This window comes from Haliotis asinina, chromosome 9 (assembly GCF_037392515.1).
Source record: "Haliotis asinina isolate JCU_RB_2024 chromosome 9, JCU_Hal_asi_v2, whole genome shotgun sequence".
Taxonomy (NCBI): Eukaryota; Metazoa; Mollusca; class Gastropoda; order Lepetellida; family Haliotidae; genus Haliotis; species Haliotis asinina.
Genome location: NC_090288.1, coordinates 63233271 through 63251941, shown reverse-complemented (window position 1 = coordinate 63251941; position 18671 = coordinate 63233271). Strand labels below are relative to the sequence as shown.

The following is an 18671-nucleotide window of genomic DNA, read 5'->3' as shown; positions in this document are numbered from 1 at the left end:
GAGGCAACCTAAGTGAAGCCAACCAAAGGACAGAGGGTGACCTACACTCAGGCCAGTATGACAGCGAGACCTAAATGAAGTCCAGTAGGACAGATGGTTACCTATACCAAGACCAGTGTGACAGTGAGACCTAAATGAAGTCCAATAGGACAGATGGTTACCTACACCAAGACCAGTGTGACAGTGAGACCAAAGTGAAGTCCAATAGGACAGATGGTTACCTACACCAAGACCAGTGTGACAGTGAGACCTAAATGAAGTCCAATAGGACAGATGGTTACCTACACCAAGACCAGTGTGACAGTGAGACCTAAATGAAGTCCAGTAGGACAGATGGTTACCTACACCAAGACCAGTGTGACAGTGAGACCTAAATGAAGTCCAGTAGGACAGATGGTTACCTACACCAAGACCAGTGTGACAGTGAGACCTAAATGAAGTCCAATAGGACAGATGGTTACCTACACCAAGACCAGTGTGACAGTGAGACCTAAATGAAGTCCAGTAGGACAGATGGTTACCTATACCAAGACCAGTGTGACAGTGAGACCTAAATGAAGTCCAGTAGGACAGATGGTTACCTACACCAAGACCAGTGTGACAGTGAGACCTAAATGAAGTCCAGTAGGACAGATGGTTACCTACACCAAGACCAGTGTGACAGTGAGACCTAAATGAAGTCCAGTAGGACAGATGGTTACCTACACCAAGACCAGTGTGACAGTGAGACCTAAATGAAGTCCAGTAGGACAGATGGTTACCTACACCAAGACCAGTGTGACAGTGAGACCTAAATGAAGTCCAGTAGGACAGATGGTTACCTACACCAAGACCAGTGTGACAGTGAGACCTAAATGAAGTCCAGTAGGACAGATGGTTACCTACACCAAGACCAGTGTGACAGTGAGACCTAAATGAAGTCCAGTAGGACAGATGGTTACCTACACCAAGACCAGTGTGACAGTGAGACCTAAATGAAGTCCAGTAGGACAGATGGTTACCTACACCAAGACCAGTGTGACAGTGAGACCTAAATGAAGTCCAGTAGGACAGATGGTTACCTATACCAAGACCAGTGTGACAGTGAGACCTAAATGAAGTCCAGTAGGACAGATGGTTACCTACACCAAGACCAGTGTGACAGTGAGACCTAAATGAAGTCCAGTAGGACAGATGGTTACCTATACCAAGACCAGTGTGACAGTGAGACCTAAATGAAGTCCAGTAGGACAGATGGTTACCTACACCAAGACCAGTGTGACAGTGAGACCTAAATGAAGTCCAGTAGGACAGATGGTTACCTACACCAAGACCAGTGTGACAGTGAGACCTAAATGAAGTCCAGTAGGACAGATGGTTACCTATACCAAGACCAGTGTGACAGTGAGACCTAAATGAAGTCCAGTAGGACAGATGGTTACCTATACCAAGACCAGTGTGACAGTGAGACCTAAATGAAGTCCAGTAGGACAGATGGTTACCTACACCAAGACCAGTGTGACAGTGAGACCTAAATAAAGTCCAATAGGACAGATGGTTACCTACACCAAGACCAGTGTGACAGTGAGACCAAAGTAAAGGACAGTAGGACAGATGGCACCTGTGACAAGGCCTATATGATAGAGAGACATAGGTAAGCCAAATAAGACAATGGTTACCTACATGAAGGCCGATATGACAGTGAAAGTAGAATGGAAGGTCAGAAGGACAGATGGTAACCTACACCAAGACAAGTATGACAGAGAGGAGACCTAAGTGATGCCCAGTAGGACAGATGGTGACCCACACCAAAAACGCAACATAACAGAAACCTCTCAGAAGTATAATTCTATTATTCTACATGTCTTTCTCTCATTGACTTTTACATGCAGAGATATGAAGCTGAAAAATGTCATTGTGGCTGATTTAGTCCAACCTTAGTTGCAACTTTATCACAGAGGAATATTTGATGATCTATTATGACAGAAACATATTGCTTTGAATATTTCATGTTAAGTGTCAACCATTTGGACAATTCAAAGACATTCAAAGATAATATTCATACATCCATGCTCCTAGAGCAACATTAATAAATATACAGAGGCTTCAGTTTTAGGAATATGTGCTATACACAAAAGAGTTACACGTAACACTGTGCCACTGTGAGCATCGATCTTCACAAGCTTAATATCATTATATGATCGTATGCATCAAAGTGAGAATAACCACCTGAGCAGCATGGGTTGTTCAAGATCAATTTTGATCCAAAATATATGAAAACCTGGGAGAATGGTTAATAAATAAATGTGTAGTCAGTGTCATGATGCGGATAATAAACCGTTCCAAATACTATTAGTAACACACTGTATGTCGCCAGTATCAAATGGTTTCTGCATAAGCCGTACTTCAGAGAGCCAATTGTCAGTTTACATTCGATTACTATCAGCTATTCAGTACAACGCACACAAGTTGTTATATATATCTTGACAGACGAGTTAGAAGTTTGTATGGAAAACCTTGAAATCGTATATATATATGTATTGACAGTAATGGGTGACATCGCCTCAATGGTATCATATACATATTGACAGTAATGGGTGACCTCACCTTGATGGATACTCAAAGACCAACAGTCAGCTTTAAAATATTGATAGATCTTACCTGGATGAACACTACCAATACGGCTGTCGTCAGCAGCATTGTGACCAGCTGTGATCAGCAGAGCGTGTTCTAAGTGAAGGAATTCATCTACTTGACCAGATCTATATACTTATTTTCAAAAATATGAAAACTAATACTACTAGGAGATTAGTTTTTTAAAATCTGTGTCCCTCCTTGTAAGAAGCATATTCACTCAGTATTGCTGGGACCTAAGACAGACTGAGTAGTCGGTCTCATACTCCAAATTTTCCACCTAACCCTTTCTGCCATGAAATGGTTCAAAATGAGGCCAGTCTAGAACCCCACTGGCTCTGAATCTCCAGGCTCCCTGGGGCTAATTCAGTTTAAATGGAGTTACGTAGGTGTATCAAAATTACGTAGGGGATATCCAAGATAAGATCCTGTTGATAAATTGATTATTTTAACTAACAGAGAAGCAGCAAATGAAGTGACCTATGTTTTGTTCGTACTGTAAGCTTCCAGTCTCTTCTGGTGTGTACTAAAGTTAGGGCCAAATCTGCCAAATGTTTAACCAAGCACACTTCAGACTATGATGTGTGTCATCTTGATACCTTGTTCTCCTTATCGATGAAATGCTAAATGTTTCCCCAAGCACACTACAGATGAAGATATGTGTCATCTTGATACCTTGTTCTCCTTATCGATGAAATGCTAAATGTTTCCCCAAGCACACTACAGATGAAGATATGTGTCATCTTACAAGACACTATTATGGATGACAACTTCTTTAATTCTTTTAACACGACGTTTCAAGGCTAATTCTTGCCCCTTTGTCACGTGGATAATGAGCATAGGTAACATTGCCGAATATATATAGGTATACATGAAGCCAGAGAGGTAAGATGTATATACTAGCACATAAATGTAATTAGCTATGTACAATCACAGAGGAGAGATGAAAATCAGGAATGTTTTAACAGTACATGGTTGTTTACACAGCTGATAGATTGAGAGTCTATGAGTCCTTGTTGACACACCAGGCAGAGGGTAGGTACATGCCTTGATCTCTATTGATCTGAGGTTCTAATCTTCTGATGTTGAATGCTTGCCAAAGCTTCCTTCTCTGCCAATCACTGATGTTGGAAACCAGGATCTCAGTGTTTTTCCAGTTGATGGAGTGGTTTGGATAGTTGACGATGTGTTCAGAGAGGGCCGATTTCAGATCTAATTTTCTTACTGAAGTTTTGTGCCACAATCACAGTTTATCTTGTAGATGCAGCCTCTGGGGTTGGGGTTGGTTTGATCACTGCCACCTCTTCCATTGGCTCTAAGGGTGTTTTTCAATGTCTTATCAGAATAAAAGGTCACATCAACACTGGCAGTTTTTCTAAGGAGTCGACTGATTTGATGACTTATCTTGCCTTGGTATGGAATGTTGATTCGGATGGGTGCAGGCGCTCAGGTTGATGACAGTTTTCTTGGTGTAGGTTTCATGGCTGATGGTTTTGCCGATGGGTTTGGATGCTTTCTGCTGCTGGAGGTTGTTGAACTTCATAGTCTGGCGTTGTTTAATCTTGTCATTGAGGGAGGAGTTGTTGATGTTAGTCAGGGACTGGACTTTCTGCAGGAGGTCAGGGCTGAGGGTGGACTCTAAGTCAGCTGAGGTCTGGCGAAGGTTACTCCCCAGGGATGCTTTCTTCCGTCTGAGTTGTTGCACTTTTACCTTGAGGATTCTGCTACTGGCTTCATGTAGGATCTTGGAGATAGATGGGTTGTCAGTCTGGGTGGGAGATCGGAGTTTGAGTCCATTAGGTACGATGTTGTTGTCTCTGCAGCAGAGTAGGAAGGTGAGGTGGTTCTTGATCTTGTCGATCTTAGAGTTGACAGAGGAGTTGAAGTTGAGGAGTCGGACTGCTTCATCTCCATGTAGATGTCTGATGAAATTCCTCTCTGGCTTCATGTATACCTATATATATTCGGCAATGTTACCTATGCTCATTATCCACCTGACGAAGGGGCAAGAATTAGCCTTGAAACATCGTGTTAAAAGAATTAAAGAAGTTGTCATCCATAATAGTGTCTTGTATTACCTCACCAACTTCTAAATGCCTTTGAAAAATTTCATGTGTCATCTTGATACCCTGTTCTCCTTATTGGTGAAATGCCACTCAACTACATTCAAATCACTATATTTGATCAGGGTTAACTTTTATAATGTTTTTACTCTAAACTGATGCACATGTTTGATATTGAATATATGCTTGATGTCATGGAATATGGGAAGGCTAATCCACATGCATTACATGTTATAATGACCTTGATGTTCTTTTAATTAGCAAGATTGTGTTCTCCTGTTATATATTTACATATGGTGTAGTGGAAAAATAGAAAAAATGGGAGGTATTTGTTCAGTGTGTTGATACATCCAGACCTCCTGATAAACTGTAACTGTTGCTTAAAATACTAAATGAATGCATTTGAATACTAAACATGCCTTAAAGCACTTAAATTAACATTATAACAACACTAGGTATAAGAAACTCTGAGTAATGCAGCTATTTTTATAGATGTTTTGTTATCGATTGAATGCGTTAATCATGACTCAAGAATTGTATTGATGCACGTGTGCAAAACATATCGCATATTATAACAGTGTCATGGTAACTATCCAATACACCAGGAGAGAGTAATAGTATACTGCATAGACTAAACAACTGTCAAACCCAGATGTGAATGACAGCATTTAAGCCTGTAACATCTGTAGCCCTATTCTCCAACTGATAAATTTGTCTAAAGAAGTGACGTTGTAGCAAAGAGGGAACTTATGGCAGTCTTTCTGCTTGCACAACAATGTCTTGCTTAGCCAGGCCGCCATCAGCATGACCCATGGTTTTATAGTCTTTATTTAATGTGATTAACAGTCAGTGTGAACCCACATTTTCTCTGACCATTTTGTTTTACTACATGAGCATATCAGAACTGTTGAAATACATTCCCTTGATATCCGTGAAATATATTATACCATGAAAACATTTGAAAAATACATTCTTTGTAAATGCTTCCCCACCTGAGGAAATATTCGTATTTCAAACCCCAGTAAAGTTGGTATATGCTGGTACACAGACATTATAGATTATGTTGCTGATTCAAAGTACCAACCTTTGTTTCCTTGTTATGTTTTTGTTTGCATACAGTACCAACCTTTGTTTCCTTGTTATGTTTTTGCTTGCATACAGTACCAACCTTTGTTTCCTTGTTATGTTTTTGCTTGCATACAGTACCAACCTTTGTTTCCTTGTTATGTTTTTGCTTGCATACAGTACCAACCTTTGTTTCCTTGTTATGTTTTTGCTTGCATACAGTACCAACCTTTGTTTCCTTGTTATGTTTTTGTTTGCATACAGTACCAACCTTTGTTTCCTTGTTATGTTTTTGTTTGGATACAGTACCAACCTTTGTTTCCTTGTTATGTTTTTGCTTGCATACAGTACCAACCTTTGTTTCCTTGTTATGTTTTTGCTTGCATACAGTACCAACCTTTGTTTCCTTGTTATGTTTTTGCTTGCATACAGTACCAACCTTTGTTTCCTTGTTATGTTTTTGCTTGCATACAGTACCAACCTTTGTTTCCTTGTTATGTTTTTGCTTGCATACAGTACCAACCTTTGTTTCCTTGTTATGTTTTTGCTTGCATACAGTACCAACCTTTGTTTCCTTGTTATGTTTTTGTTTGCATACAGTACCAACCTTTGTTTCCTTGTTATGTTTTTGCTTGCATACAGTACCAACCTTTGTTTCCTTGTTATGTTTTTGCTTGCATACAGTACCAACCTTTGTTTCCTTGTTATGTTTTTGCTTGCATACAGTACCAACCTTTGTTTCCTTGTTATGTTTTTGCTTGCATACAGTACCAACCTTTGTTTCCTTGTTATGTTTTTGCTTGCATACAGTACCAACCTTTGTTTCCTTGTTATGTTTTTGCTTGCATACAGTACCAACCTTTGTTTCCTTGTTATGTTTTTGTTTGCATACAGTACCAACCTTTGTTTCCTTGTTATGTTTTTGCTTGCATACAGTACCAACCTTTGTTTCCTTGTTATGTTTTTGCTTGCATACAGTACCAACCTTTGTTTCCTTGTTATGTTTTTGCTTGCATACAGTACCAACCTTTGTTTCCTTGTTATGTTTTTGCTTGCATACAGTACCAACCTTTGTTTCCTTGTTATGTTTTTGCTTGCATACAGTACCAACCTTTGTTTCCTTGTTATGTTTTTGCTTGCATACAGTACCAACCTTTGTTTCCTTGTTATGTTTTTGCTTGCATACAGTACCAACCTTTGTTTCCTTGTTATGTTTTTGTTTGCATACAGTACCAACCTTTGTTTCCTTGTTATGTTTTTGCTTGCATACAGTACCAACCTTTGTTTCCTTGTTATGTTTTTGCTTGCATACAGTACCAACCTTTGTTTCCTTGTTATGTTTTTGTTTGCATACAGTACCAACCTTTGTTTCCTTGTTATGTTTTTGCTTGCATACAGTACCAACCTTTGTTTCCTTGTTATGTTTTTGCTTGCATACAGTACCAACCTTTGTTTCCTTGTTATGTTTTTGCTTGCATACAGTACCAACCTTTGTTTCCTTGTTATGTTTTTGCTTGCATACAGTACCAACCTTTGTTTCCTTGTTATGTTTTTGTTTGCATACAGTACCAACCTTTGTTTCCTTGTTATGTTTTTGCTTGCATACAGTGCCAACCAAATGTACATATGATCTTCACATGATAAAGCAGAAATAGAAAAACATAATTTTGTAAAATTACCAATAATTTGTAAAGTTGAACTTTCTCATTGAATGCACTTTCTTAGAAATTGACCTTTGACCTTACCAAAACATTTTTTTATTAGCATCTATGTAATATTATTGTCCCCAATATTAAATCATGATGCATTTCAGAACTACTGTTTTAATAAGAATTGGTCAAGCTGAACCAGAATTATGAGACTAAACTATTCAGTTATCCGTTAAACCTTTTCCATGACTGAAATGATATGTTGCACCTTAAAGGGACAGTATTCATGCACAGTATTCATGCACAGTATTCATGCATGGCAGCTGATGACAACCAGCTTTAAATCAAAGCTGAATCATTCCTAATTGTGAAAAATCACATCGGTCATGCACCATCTTTTGAACATTTTGGGGTTTGGCTTCTAGGCAAAGAGGGAGACCTATGTGAAGGTTAGTATGACAGAGACTTATGTGAAGGTTAGTATGACAGACAGACCTACGTGAAGGTTAGTATGACAGACCTACGTGAAGGTTAGTATGACAGAGACCTATGAGAAGGTTAGTATGACAGAGACCTATGTGAAGGTTAGTATGACAGAGACCTATGTGAAGGTTAGTATGACAGACTGACCTATGTGAAGATTAGTATGACAGAGACCTATGTGAAGGTTAGTATGACAGACCTACGTGAAGGTTAGTATGACAGAGACCTATGTGAAGGTTAGTATGACAGAGACCTATGTGAAGGTTAGTATGACAGATAGACCTATGTGAAGGTTAGTATGACAGAGACCTATGTGAAGGTTAGTATGACAGACCTACGTGAAGGTTAGTATGACAGAGACCTATGTGAAGATTAGTATGACAGAGACCTATGTGAAGATTAGTATGACAGAGACCTATGTGAAGATTAGTATGACAGACAGACCTACGTGAAGGTTAGTATAACAGACAGACCTACGTGAAGGTTAGTATGACAGAGACCTATGTGAAGGTTAGTATGACAGACATCAACGTGAAGGTTAGTATGACAGACACCTACATGAAGGTTAGTATGACAGATAGACCTATATGAAGGTTAGTATGACGGACAGAGACCCATGTCATGGGTTGTTAGAGGTATTGTTTACTTTCTCTTTCAGGTTCTTGGGTCTCACCAACAACTTTGCCTATGTTGTGATGCTGAGTGCTGCCCATGACATCCTCAAAACGGAGGAAGGGGGAGAGGGAAACGGCACACTGTTGACAGTACGTAATCAGCAAAGTACCTGGAGTACAGGTCCATAGTGTATCTGGGATCTCAGAGAATAGAAACTTGTGAAAGATGAGATATGTTGTTGTCATGCAAGGGTTGGTGTTTTGGTGTGACAACTGCTACAGTTTGTACTGTACAGGAACACTGTGACATTCCCTGCTTAACACAGCTTTTAGCATTACATTGTATTTGATTATTGATATACTGGATATACAAGCATGTTGGAAATCAGGCTTTAACTACATTGTGGCAAGCAAATACTTTAACCACTGGGCTACCCCACTGTAGCAATTGCCTGATTTATTGTTTCGATGTCTGTGTCTTTCTTTCAGACACTGGTGCCAGAAAATGGCACCACTCCTCCCTCAGTGAATGGAAGCAACAATGTAAGTAACATACCAACGTGCAGCAGTGCTGGGACTGGGAAAGAGTCCAATACCTGTGTTTCTGTCTGAGTTATGTCAAACTACAAATACTGGTTGTGATTTCATGATACATAACACTAGATAATTATCTGAGGCCAGCATCTCTGTTACCATGGTGACTGGTATGTTAAAATGTTCACCCTATAGAACAAATTGTGTCGAATTTTGAGACGCTGTCCCGTAAGGAAACAGTGCAATAACCTCCCCTGATATGCCTTGGTGTCATGTGATCATGTAGAACAGAGGGAAGTGTGCAGACTTAGCTCAGAGACAACTGTCTTTGTATTGTTGACTGGAAACAGCCAACCTCACCATGGGTGTGGGAGATAGGTGTGCCCCTATACAACTGGTATGTGTTGTGTGTTTCAGACAGACAGGTTCTTGGAGTGTAACCAGATCAGCACTGGGGTGAGTATGATGACGTCGGTTATATGTATGAGTTCTGTTCTCAGTACAATGATGACCAGTCGTTTATTGTGTGGATGTATCGGTCAGAGATTCAGGGAAGTAGGGGCACTAGAGACATTGATTTTTACTTTAGATTTTCAGGAGGATCATCCATAAAATATGAATGTTGGGGAGGGTTTTTCAGTTCATGAGTGCATATACAACCTTTAACACCCCTTCCTCAAGCCTGTAGTTTAGTAAGTGATGGGTCTCTTATATCCTAGCATTGTGACATGGTGTGAAAGTCTAAAGTCAGAATGAGCTTCGGGTATGAATATGCTCTATTGTGACTAGGAAAATCCAGGACTTGAATGTTGTTTCCATTTCCAGGCAATCCTACTGGCAGATATATTACCGACCCTAGTTATTAAACTTGTAGCTCCCTTCTTTCTACAAAAGATTGGATACAGGTAAGACGATATATATATCACAGACAAGATATACATCACAGCTGGATTAGATTAGAGGAAGGTAGTATACATAAAATTGGATACAGGTAAAGTAATATTTATGCAGTCATATCTATGAACAGCTAATATATAGATGATGATCTATAGTAAACGGATAAAGTTGGGGATCAGGGAAAGACAGACCGAGGCTTTAGTTGACATCCCTCTTGCTGGTGTCCCTCTTACTCACATCCCTCTTGCTGGTGTCCCTCTTGCTGACATCCCTACTGCTGGTGTCCCTCTTGCTGACATCCCTCTGGCTGACATCGCTCTTGCTGACATCTGTCTTGCTAATATCCTTCTTGCTGGCATCCGTTTTTCTGACATCCCTGTTGCTGATGTCTCTCTTCTAGGCATGCCTCTTACTGGCATCCCCTCATACTGACAACCCTCTTGCTGACATCTCTCTTGCAGACATCCCACTTGCTGGTGTCCCTCTTACTGACATCTCTTTTGCTGGTGTCCCTCTTACTGTCATCCCTGTTGCTGGTGTCTCTCTTGCTGGCATCGGTCTTGCTGACGTCCCTCTTGCTGATGTCCCTCTTCCAGGCATCCCTGTTGCTGGTGTCCCTCTTAGTGACATCCGTCTTGCTGGTGTCCCTCTTGCTGGTGTCCCTCTTCCAGGCATCCCTCGAGCTGGCATCCCTCTTCTTGGCATCAACTTTTACTGGTGTCCCTCCTGCAGGCATGCCTCTTGCTGACATCCCTCTTGCGGGTGTCCAACTTGTTGACATCCCTCTTGCGGGTGCCCAACTTGCTGACATCCCTCTTGTGGGTGTCCAACTTGCTGACATCCCTCTTGCGGGTGTCCAACTTGCTGACATCCCTCTTGCGGGTGTCCAACTTGCTGACATCCCTCTTGCAGGTGTCCAACTTGTTGACATCCCTCTTGCGGGTCTCCAACTTGCTGACATCCCTCTGCAGGTGTCCAACTTGTTGACATCCCTCTTGCGGGTGTCCAGCTTGCTGACATCCCTTCTGCAGGTGTCCAACTTGCTGACATCCCTCTTGCGGGTGTCGAACTTGCTGACATCCCTCTTGTGGGTGTCCAGCTTGCTGACATCCCTCTTGCGGGTGTCCAACTTGCTGACATCCCTCTTGCAGGTGTCCAACTTGTTGACATCCTTCTTGCGGGTGCCCAACTTGCTGACATCCCTCTTGCGGGTGTCCAACTTGCTGACATCCCTCTTGTGGGTGTCCAACTTGCTGACATCCCTCTTGCGGGTGTCCAACTTGCTGACATCCCTTTTGCAGGTGTCCAACTTGTTGACATCCGTCTTGCGGGTGTCCAACTTGCTGACATCCCTCTTGCAGGTGTCCAACTTGTTGACATCCCTCTTGCGGGTCTCCAACTTGCTGACATCCCTCTGCAGGTGTCCAACTTGTTGACATCCCTCTTGCGGGTGTCCAGCTTGCTGACATCCCTCTTGCAGGTGTCCAACTTGCTGACATCCCTCTTGCAGGTGTCCAACTTGCTGACATCCCTCTTGCGGGTGTCGAACTAGCTGACATCCCTCTTGCAGGTGTCCAGCTTGCTGACATCCCTCTTGCGGGTGTCCAACTTGTTGACATCCCTCTTGCGGGTCTCCAACTTGCTGACATCCCTCTGCAGGTGTCCAACTTGTTGACATCCCTCTTGCGGGTGTCCAGCTTTCTGACATCCCTCTTGCAGGTGTCCAACTTGCTGACATCCCTCTTGCGGGTCTCCAACTTGCTGACATCCCTCTGCAGGTGTCCAACTTGCTGACATCCCTCTTGCAGGTGTCCAACTTGTTGACATCCCTCTTGCGGGTCTCCAACTTGTTGACATCCCTCTTGCGGGTCTCCAACTTGCTGACATCCCTCTGCAGGTGTCCAACTTGTTGACATCCCTCTTGCGGGTGTCCAGCTTGCTGACGTCCCTCTTGCTGATGTCCCTCTTCCAGGCATCCCTGTTGCTGGTGTCCCTCTTAGTGACATCCGTCTTGCTGGTGTCCCTCTTGCTGGTGTCCCTCTTCCAGGCATCCCTCGAGCTGGCATCCCTCTTCTTGGCATCAACTTTTACTGGTGTCCCTCCTGCAGGCATGCCTCTTGCTGACATCCCTCTTGCGGGTGTCCAACTTGTTGACATCCCTCTTGCGGGTGCCCAACTTGCTGACATCCCTCTTGTGGGTGTCCAACTTGCTGACATCCCTCTTGCGGGTGTCCAACTTGCTGACATCCCTCTTGCAGGTGTCCAACTTGTTGACATCCCTCTTGCGGGTGTCCAACTTGCTGACATCCCTCTTGCAGGTGTCCAACTTGTTGACATCCCTCTTGCGGGTCTCCAACTTGCTGACATCCCTCTGCAGGTGTCCAACTTGTTGACATCCCTCTTGCGGGTGTCCAGCTTGCTGACATCCCTTCTGCAGGTGTCCAACTTGCTGACATCCCTCTTGCGGGTGTCCAACTTGCTGACATCCCTCTTGCGGGTGTCGAACTTGCTGACATCCCTCTTGTGGGTGTCCAGCTTGCTGACATCCCTCTTGCGGGTGTCCAACTTGCTGACATCCCTCTTGCAGGTGTCCAACTTGCTGACATCCCTCTTGCGGGTACCCAACTTGCTGACATCCCTCTTGCGGGTGTCCAACTTGCTGACATCCCTCTTGTGGGTGTCCAACTTGCTGACATCCCTCTTGCGGGTGTCCAACTTGCTGACATCCCTTTTGCAGGTGTCCAACTTGTTGACATCCGTCCTGCGGGTGTCCAACTTGCTGACATCCCTCTTGCAGGTGTCCAACTTGTTGACATCCCTCTTGCGGGTCTCCAACTTGCTGACATCCCTCTGCAGGTGTCCAACTTGTTGACATCCCTCTTGCGGGTGTCCAGCTTGCTGACATCCCTCTTGCAGGTGTCCAACTTGCTGACATCCCTCTTGCGGGTGTCCAACTTGCTGACATCCCTCTTGCGGGTGTCCAACTTGCTGACATCCCTCTTGCGGGTGTCCAGCTTGCTGACATCCCTCTTGCAGGTGTCCAACTTGTTGACATCCCTCTTGCGGGTCTCCAACTTGCTGACATCCCTCTGCAGGTGTCCAACTTGTTGACATCCCTCTTGCGGGTGTCCAGCTTTCTGACATCCCTCTTGCAGGTGTCCAACTTGCTGACATCCCTCTTGCGGGTCTCCAACTTGCTGACATCCCTCTGCAGGTGTCCAACTTGCTGACATCCCTCTTGCGGGTCTCCAACTTGCTGACATCCCTCTGCAGGTGTCCAACTTGCTGACATCCCTCTTGCAGGTGTCCAACTTGTTGACATCCCTCTTGCGGGTCTCCAACTTGTTGACATCCCTCTTGCGGGTCTCCAACTTGCTGACATCCCTCTGCAGGTGTCCAACTTGTTGACATCCCTCTTGCGGGTGTCCAGCTTGCTGACGTCCCTCTTGCTGATGTCCCTCTTCCAGGCATCCCTGTTGCTGGTGTACCTCTTAGTGACATCCGTCTTGCTGGTGTCCCTCTTGCTGGTGTCCCTCTTCCAGGCATCCCTCGAGCTGGCATCCCTCTTCTTGGCATCAACTTTTACTGGTGTCCCTCCTGCAGGCATGCCTCTTGCTGACATCCCTCTTGCGGGTGTCCAACTTGTTGACATCCCTCTTGCGGGTGCCCAACTTGCTGACATCCCTCTTGTGGGTGTCCAACTTGCTGACATCCCTCTTGCGGGTGTCCAACTTGCTGACATCCCTCTTGCAGGTGTCCAACTTGTTGACATCCCTCTTGCGGGTGTCCAACTTGCTGACATCCCTCTGCAGGTGTCCAACTTGTTGACATCCCTCTTGCGGGTGTCCAACTTGCTGACATCCCTCTTGCAGGTGTCCAACTTGCTGACATCCCTCTTGCGGGTCTCCAACTTGCTGACATCCCTCTGCAGGTGTCCAACTTGTTGACATCCCTCTTGCGGGTCTCCAACTTGCTGACATCCCTCTGCAGGTGTCCAAGTTGTTGACATCCCTCTTGCGGGTGTCCAGCTTGCTGACATCCCTCTTGCAGGTGTCCAACTTGCTGACATCCCTCTTACGGGTGTCGAACTTGCTGACATCCCTCTTGCGGGTGTCCAACTTGCTGACATCCCTCTTGCAGGTGTCCAACTTGTTGACATCCCTCTTGCGGGTCTCCAACTTGCTGACATCCCTCTGCAGGTGTCCAACTTGTTGACATCCCTCTTGCGGGTGTCCAGCTTGCTGACATCCCTCTTGCAGGTGTCCAACTTGCTGACATCCCTCTGCAGGTGTCCAACTTGTTGACATCCCTCTTGCGGGTGTCCAGCTTGTTGACATCCCTCTTGCGGGTGTCCAGCTTGCTGACATCCCTTCTGCAGGTGTCCAACTTGCTGACATCCCTCTTGCGGGTGTCCTACTTGCTGACATCCCTCTTGCGGGTGTCCAACTTGCTGACATCCCTCTTGTGGGTGTCCAGCTTGCTGACATCCCTCTTGCGGGTGTCCAACTTGCTGACATCCCTCTTGCAGGTGTCCAACTTGCTGACATCCCTCTTGCGGGTGTCCAGCTTGCTGACATCCCTCTTGTGGGTGTCCAACTTGCTGACATCCCTCTTGCGGGTGTCCAACTTGCTGACATCCCTTTTGCAGGTGTCCAACTTGTTGACATCCGTCTTGCGGGTGTCCAACTTGCTGACATCCCTCTTGCAGGTGTCCAACTTGTTGACATCCCTCTTGCGGGTCTCCAACTTGCTGACATCCCTCTGCAGGTGTCCAACTTGTTGACATCCCTCTTGCGGGTGTCCAGCTTGCTGACATCCCTCTTGCAGGTGTCCAACTTGCTGACATCCCTCTTGCGGGTGTGGAACTTGCTGACATCCCTCTTGCGGGTGTCCAACTTGCTGACATCCCTCTTGCAGGTGTCCAACTTGTTGACATCCCTCTTGCGGGTCTCCAACTTGCTGACATCCCTCTGCAGGTGTCCAACTTGTTGACATCCCTCTTGCGGTTGTCCAGCTTGCTGACATCCCTCTTGCAGGTGTCCAACTTGCTGACATCCCTCTTGCGGGTGTCCAACTTGCTGACATCCCTCTTGCAGGTGTCCAACTTGTTGACATCCCTCTTGCAGGTGTCCAACTTTGCTGACATCCCTCTTGCAGGTGTCCAACTTTGCTGACATCCCTCTTGCAGGTGTCCAACTTGTTGACATCCCTCTTGCGGGTGTCCAGCTTGCTGACATCCCTCTTACTTATTTCCCTCTTTCAGGCATGCCTCTTGCTGGCATCTCCCTTACAGGCATGCTTTTTGCTGACATCCTTCTTGCTGACAACCCTCTCGCTGACATCCTTCTTGCTGGTCATCCTCTTGCTAGCATTCCTCTTGTTGGCATCCCTCTTGCTGGAATTAGGCTGTTGACTGGTTCACTGATTTATATAGCAGCTTGGTGTATAGATTCAGTCATCTCTATTCATGAGCAGATGATGGAGGAATGTAATGTAAACATTAGTGGTGGTCGGATGAATTGCAATAATTGAAGATAGGTTGTAATGACTAAACAACCAAACAATTGATCATGTTTTCTCAATTGAACACAAACAAGTTTGAAACACTTGTTGACATTAACATTACTTTTCAAAAGGTTTTGCCTGTTACATGTCATAAACGCTACAAGCTTGTTCCAAGTCCTCATTGAGTATGTCTGAAAGACTCCAGGAAATTTATGTTCCTAACACACTAGTCATCCTTTAAAGATGTGAAATTTGCAAATGCATTTTGCACAATTTGCAGCCAAAATATATTCGAAAAAAATTAAATGTTCTTTTCTTCATTTTTGTTTTGTGCATTTACAACTATAACCAGGAGAATTTCAAGAATGTTGCTAACCAATGATTTTTGATGATTGATCAGTTGTAATGAACCAGTCATCTATTATGAGATTTTAACCTATTCCCAACATTAGTAAATAAGCCTGAGAAGTGTTGGCAGATAAGTTTTCACTTCGTTCCAGGGTGAAGGTGCTCCTCGTGGTGGGATTTGCAATGGCCAGTTTTCTCCTGGTGGCTCTGCCAACACAGATGGGTGTCAACATTCTAGGTAACATCATGTGTTGACAGACATTGAAGATAATAACATGTATTGACAGATATTGAAGCTTAAAACACATGCTGACAGACATTGAAGGTAATAACATGTGTTGACAGATATTGAAGGTAATAACATATGATGACAGATATTGAAGGTAAAAACAGATGTTGACAGGCATTGAAGGTAATAACGTGTTGACAGATATTGAAGGTAATAACACATATTGACAGACATTGAGGTTATAACAGATGTTGACAGATATTGAAGCTTAAAACACATCTTGACAGACATTGAAGGTAATAACATGTGTTGACAGATATTGAAGCTTAAAACACATCATGACAGACATTGAAGGTAATAACATGTGTTGACAGATATTGAAGGTAATAACATATTGCCAGACATTGAAGGTAACAACATGTGTTGACAGACATTAAAGGTAATAACAGATGTTGACAGACATTGAAGGTAATAACATGTTGACAGATATTGAAGGTAATAACATGTGTTGAAAGATATTGAAGGTAATAATGTGATGACATATATTGAAGGTAATAACACATATTGGCAGACATTGAAGGTAATAACGTGTTGACAGGTATTGAAGGTAATAACGTGCGTCGACAGACATTGAAGGTAATAGCATGCCTTGACAGACATTGAAAGTAATAAATAACACATATTTACAAACTTTTATGTTAATATGACATGTTGACAGACATATTTGTATGATGTGGTTGTGTGGTGTGTTCGTGTATTTACCTAGTATGGTTCTCCCTCAGGGGTGGTGTGTGCCAGCATCAGTGGAGGTCTTGGAGAGATCACCTTCCTCAGTCTCACTACCTTCTTCCACCAGTAAGTCACTCACTCACAGAACCAACAAAGATATAAGAGTATAATTGCCCTTGTACAGCTCTCCAAACAATGGAAGTAGGAACTGACAAATACAGACTGATATATACACTTTGTAGCAGTCTGATGTGAGACACGCATTATTGACAGTGGCAGGTATTTCTAAGGATGAAGTAAATAATTACTGTATGCTGATTTGTTTAATTAACTGAATGAGATGAGTGTGGCATCAGGCATTATTGTATGTGTTTTAAAGTACAGAAGAACTGGACTAAATTCTGTGCTTCAATACTTTGGTTGTTTTTCTCTCCAAGTGATGTCGTGTCTTCATGGTCGTCTGGAACTGGAGGTGCTGGGGTGTTTGGGGCACTCGCTTACGCTGGCTTCACCCAAGTGATCAGTCCACGTACCACAGTCCTCATTCTCACAGTGGTGCCTGTCATCATGTTCATTAGGTGAGTCTGTCACCATGTTGATCAGGTGAATCCAAGTCTGTCATCATGTATGTCACGTGAGTCTAAGTCTGTCATCGGGTGGGCCTACGTCTGTCATCATGCTCACCAGATGAGTCTAAGTCTGTCATCGGGTGGGCGTAAGTCTGTCATCAGGTGAGCCTACGTCAGTCATCAGGTGAGCTTAAGTCTGTCATCATGCTCACCAGATGAGTCTAAGTCTGTCATCGGAGGGGCCTAAGTCTGTCATCAGGTGAGCCTAAGTCTGTCATCAGGTGAGCCTACGTCTGTCATCATGCTCACCAGATGAGTCTAATTCTGTCATCAGGTGAGCCTAAGTCTGTCATCATGCTCACCAGATGAGTCTAAGTCTGTCAAATATTGTAACTCTTAAACTTCAAGCAAACAATAACAGAGCGGAGACTGTGAAACTGAATAGGCTTCTAAACTTTTGACCTGATATTTTACATCATTACTTATAGCGCCATCATATTCTAAGTCTTCAGTCTACATGTACTGTATGCTTCTAAGAAGCAACTAATGGGATTGGGTAGTCAGGCTCGTTGACTTGGTCCCCACGTGATGAGTTCCCTAATTGTGCAGATCACTGCTCATGCTGTTGATCACTGGATTACAGACGCATAGCTGGAATATTGCTGAGTGTGGTATAAAACTAAATTCACTCACTCACTATGCAAACAGTGTATATATCCCATTAGTTCAGTTGTTCCCTCCTTGTGTTACAGTTACTTCTTTGTGCTGAAGAAGCCAAGACCAAATGATGAATCTGTCGTAGGTAACAGTACGGAACAGCTGATTACCACACAGCCAGGTAAACACAGTCTTACTACAGCTTGAAGTGAAATGTAATGATGTGCTTGTGTGACTATGTACAAGTATTTTATTAATGCTGTCTGTGACAGCTGATGGGCATAAACCAGGATATTAATGAAAATGGGTGTAATTAAAATTGAATGTAGCAAACCCGATTGTCATCGCTTTACATCATGCCTTCATGATTAGTCAGTGTACAGTTCGAGTATGGCGTGATAATAATTCCCAGATTTCATCACCTACAATACCACTGATATCAGAGCCCTTCCTCTATTAATAACTTAGCACAAGATTCTCACCAATGATGCTGACAACCATTTATACGTAACCTTTTGAATGCCAACAGATTTACTTTAAAAACTGGAAATTATAAATGAATCAGAATTTGAATTTTACTTGTAACAATATTCTTGAGTACAAGAAGGGGACATACACTTTTTATCCCCCCGGCATGTAATGCTATTTACAGACTTTTGGCATTTATATTTTTTTTGTTTTTCCATGGAACATTTTGACGTTAGTTGTATGGTGGT

The 18671-nt window shown here is 43.5% G+C and overlaps 1 protein-coding gene across 4 annotated transcripts in view; it reads left to right on the top strand.

Annotated features, from left to right (window-relative positions):
- The window catches only part of LOC137296002 (battenin-like), a 39062-nt gene that overhangs the window by 14371 nt on the left and 6020 nt on the right, over positions 1–18671 (top strand). For all 4 annotated transcript variants that reach the window (XM_067827624.1, XM_067827625.1, XM_067827626.1 and 1 more), the window contains exons 3-10: positions 8532–8637; positions 8977–9030; positions 9439–9477; positions 9847–9926; positions 15924–16009; positions 16783–16855; positions 17167–17307; positions 18051–18136. In XM_067827624.1, coding sequence (XP_067683725.1) covers positions 8532–8637; positions 8977–9030; positions 9439–9477; positions 9847–9926; positions 15924–16009; positions 16783–16855; positions 17167–17307; positions 18051–18136 — 665 coding nt within the window. The remainder of the gene's footprint in view (positions 1–8531; positions 8638–8976; positions 9031–9438; positions 9478–9846; positions 9927–15923; positions 16010–16782; positions 16856–17166; positions 17308–18050; positions 18137–18671) is intronic.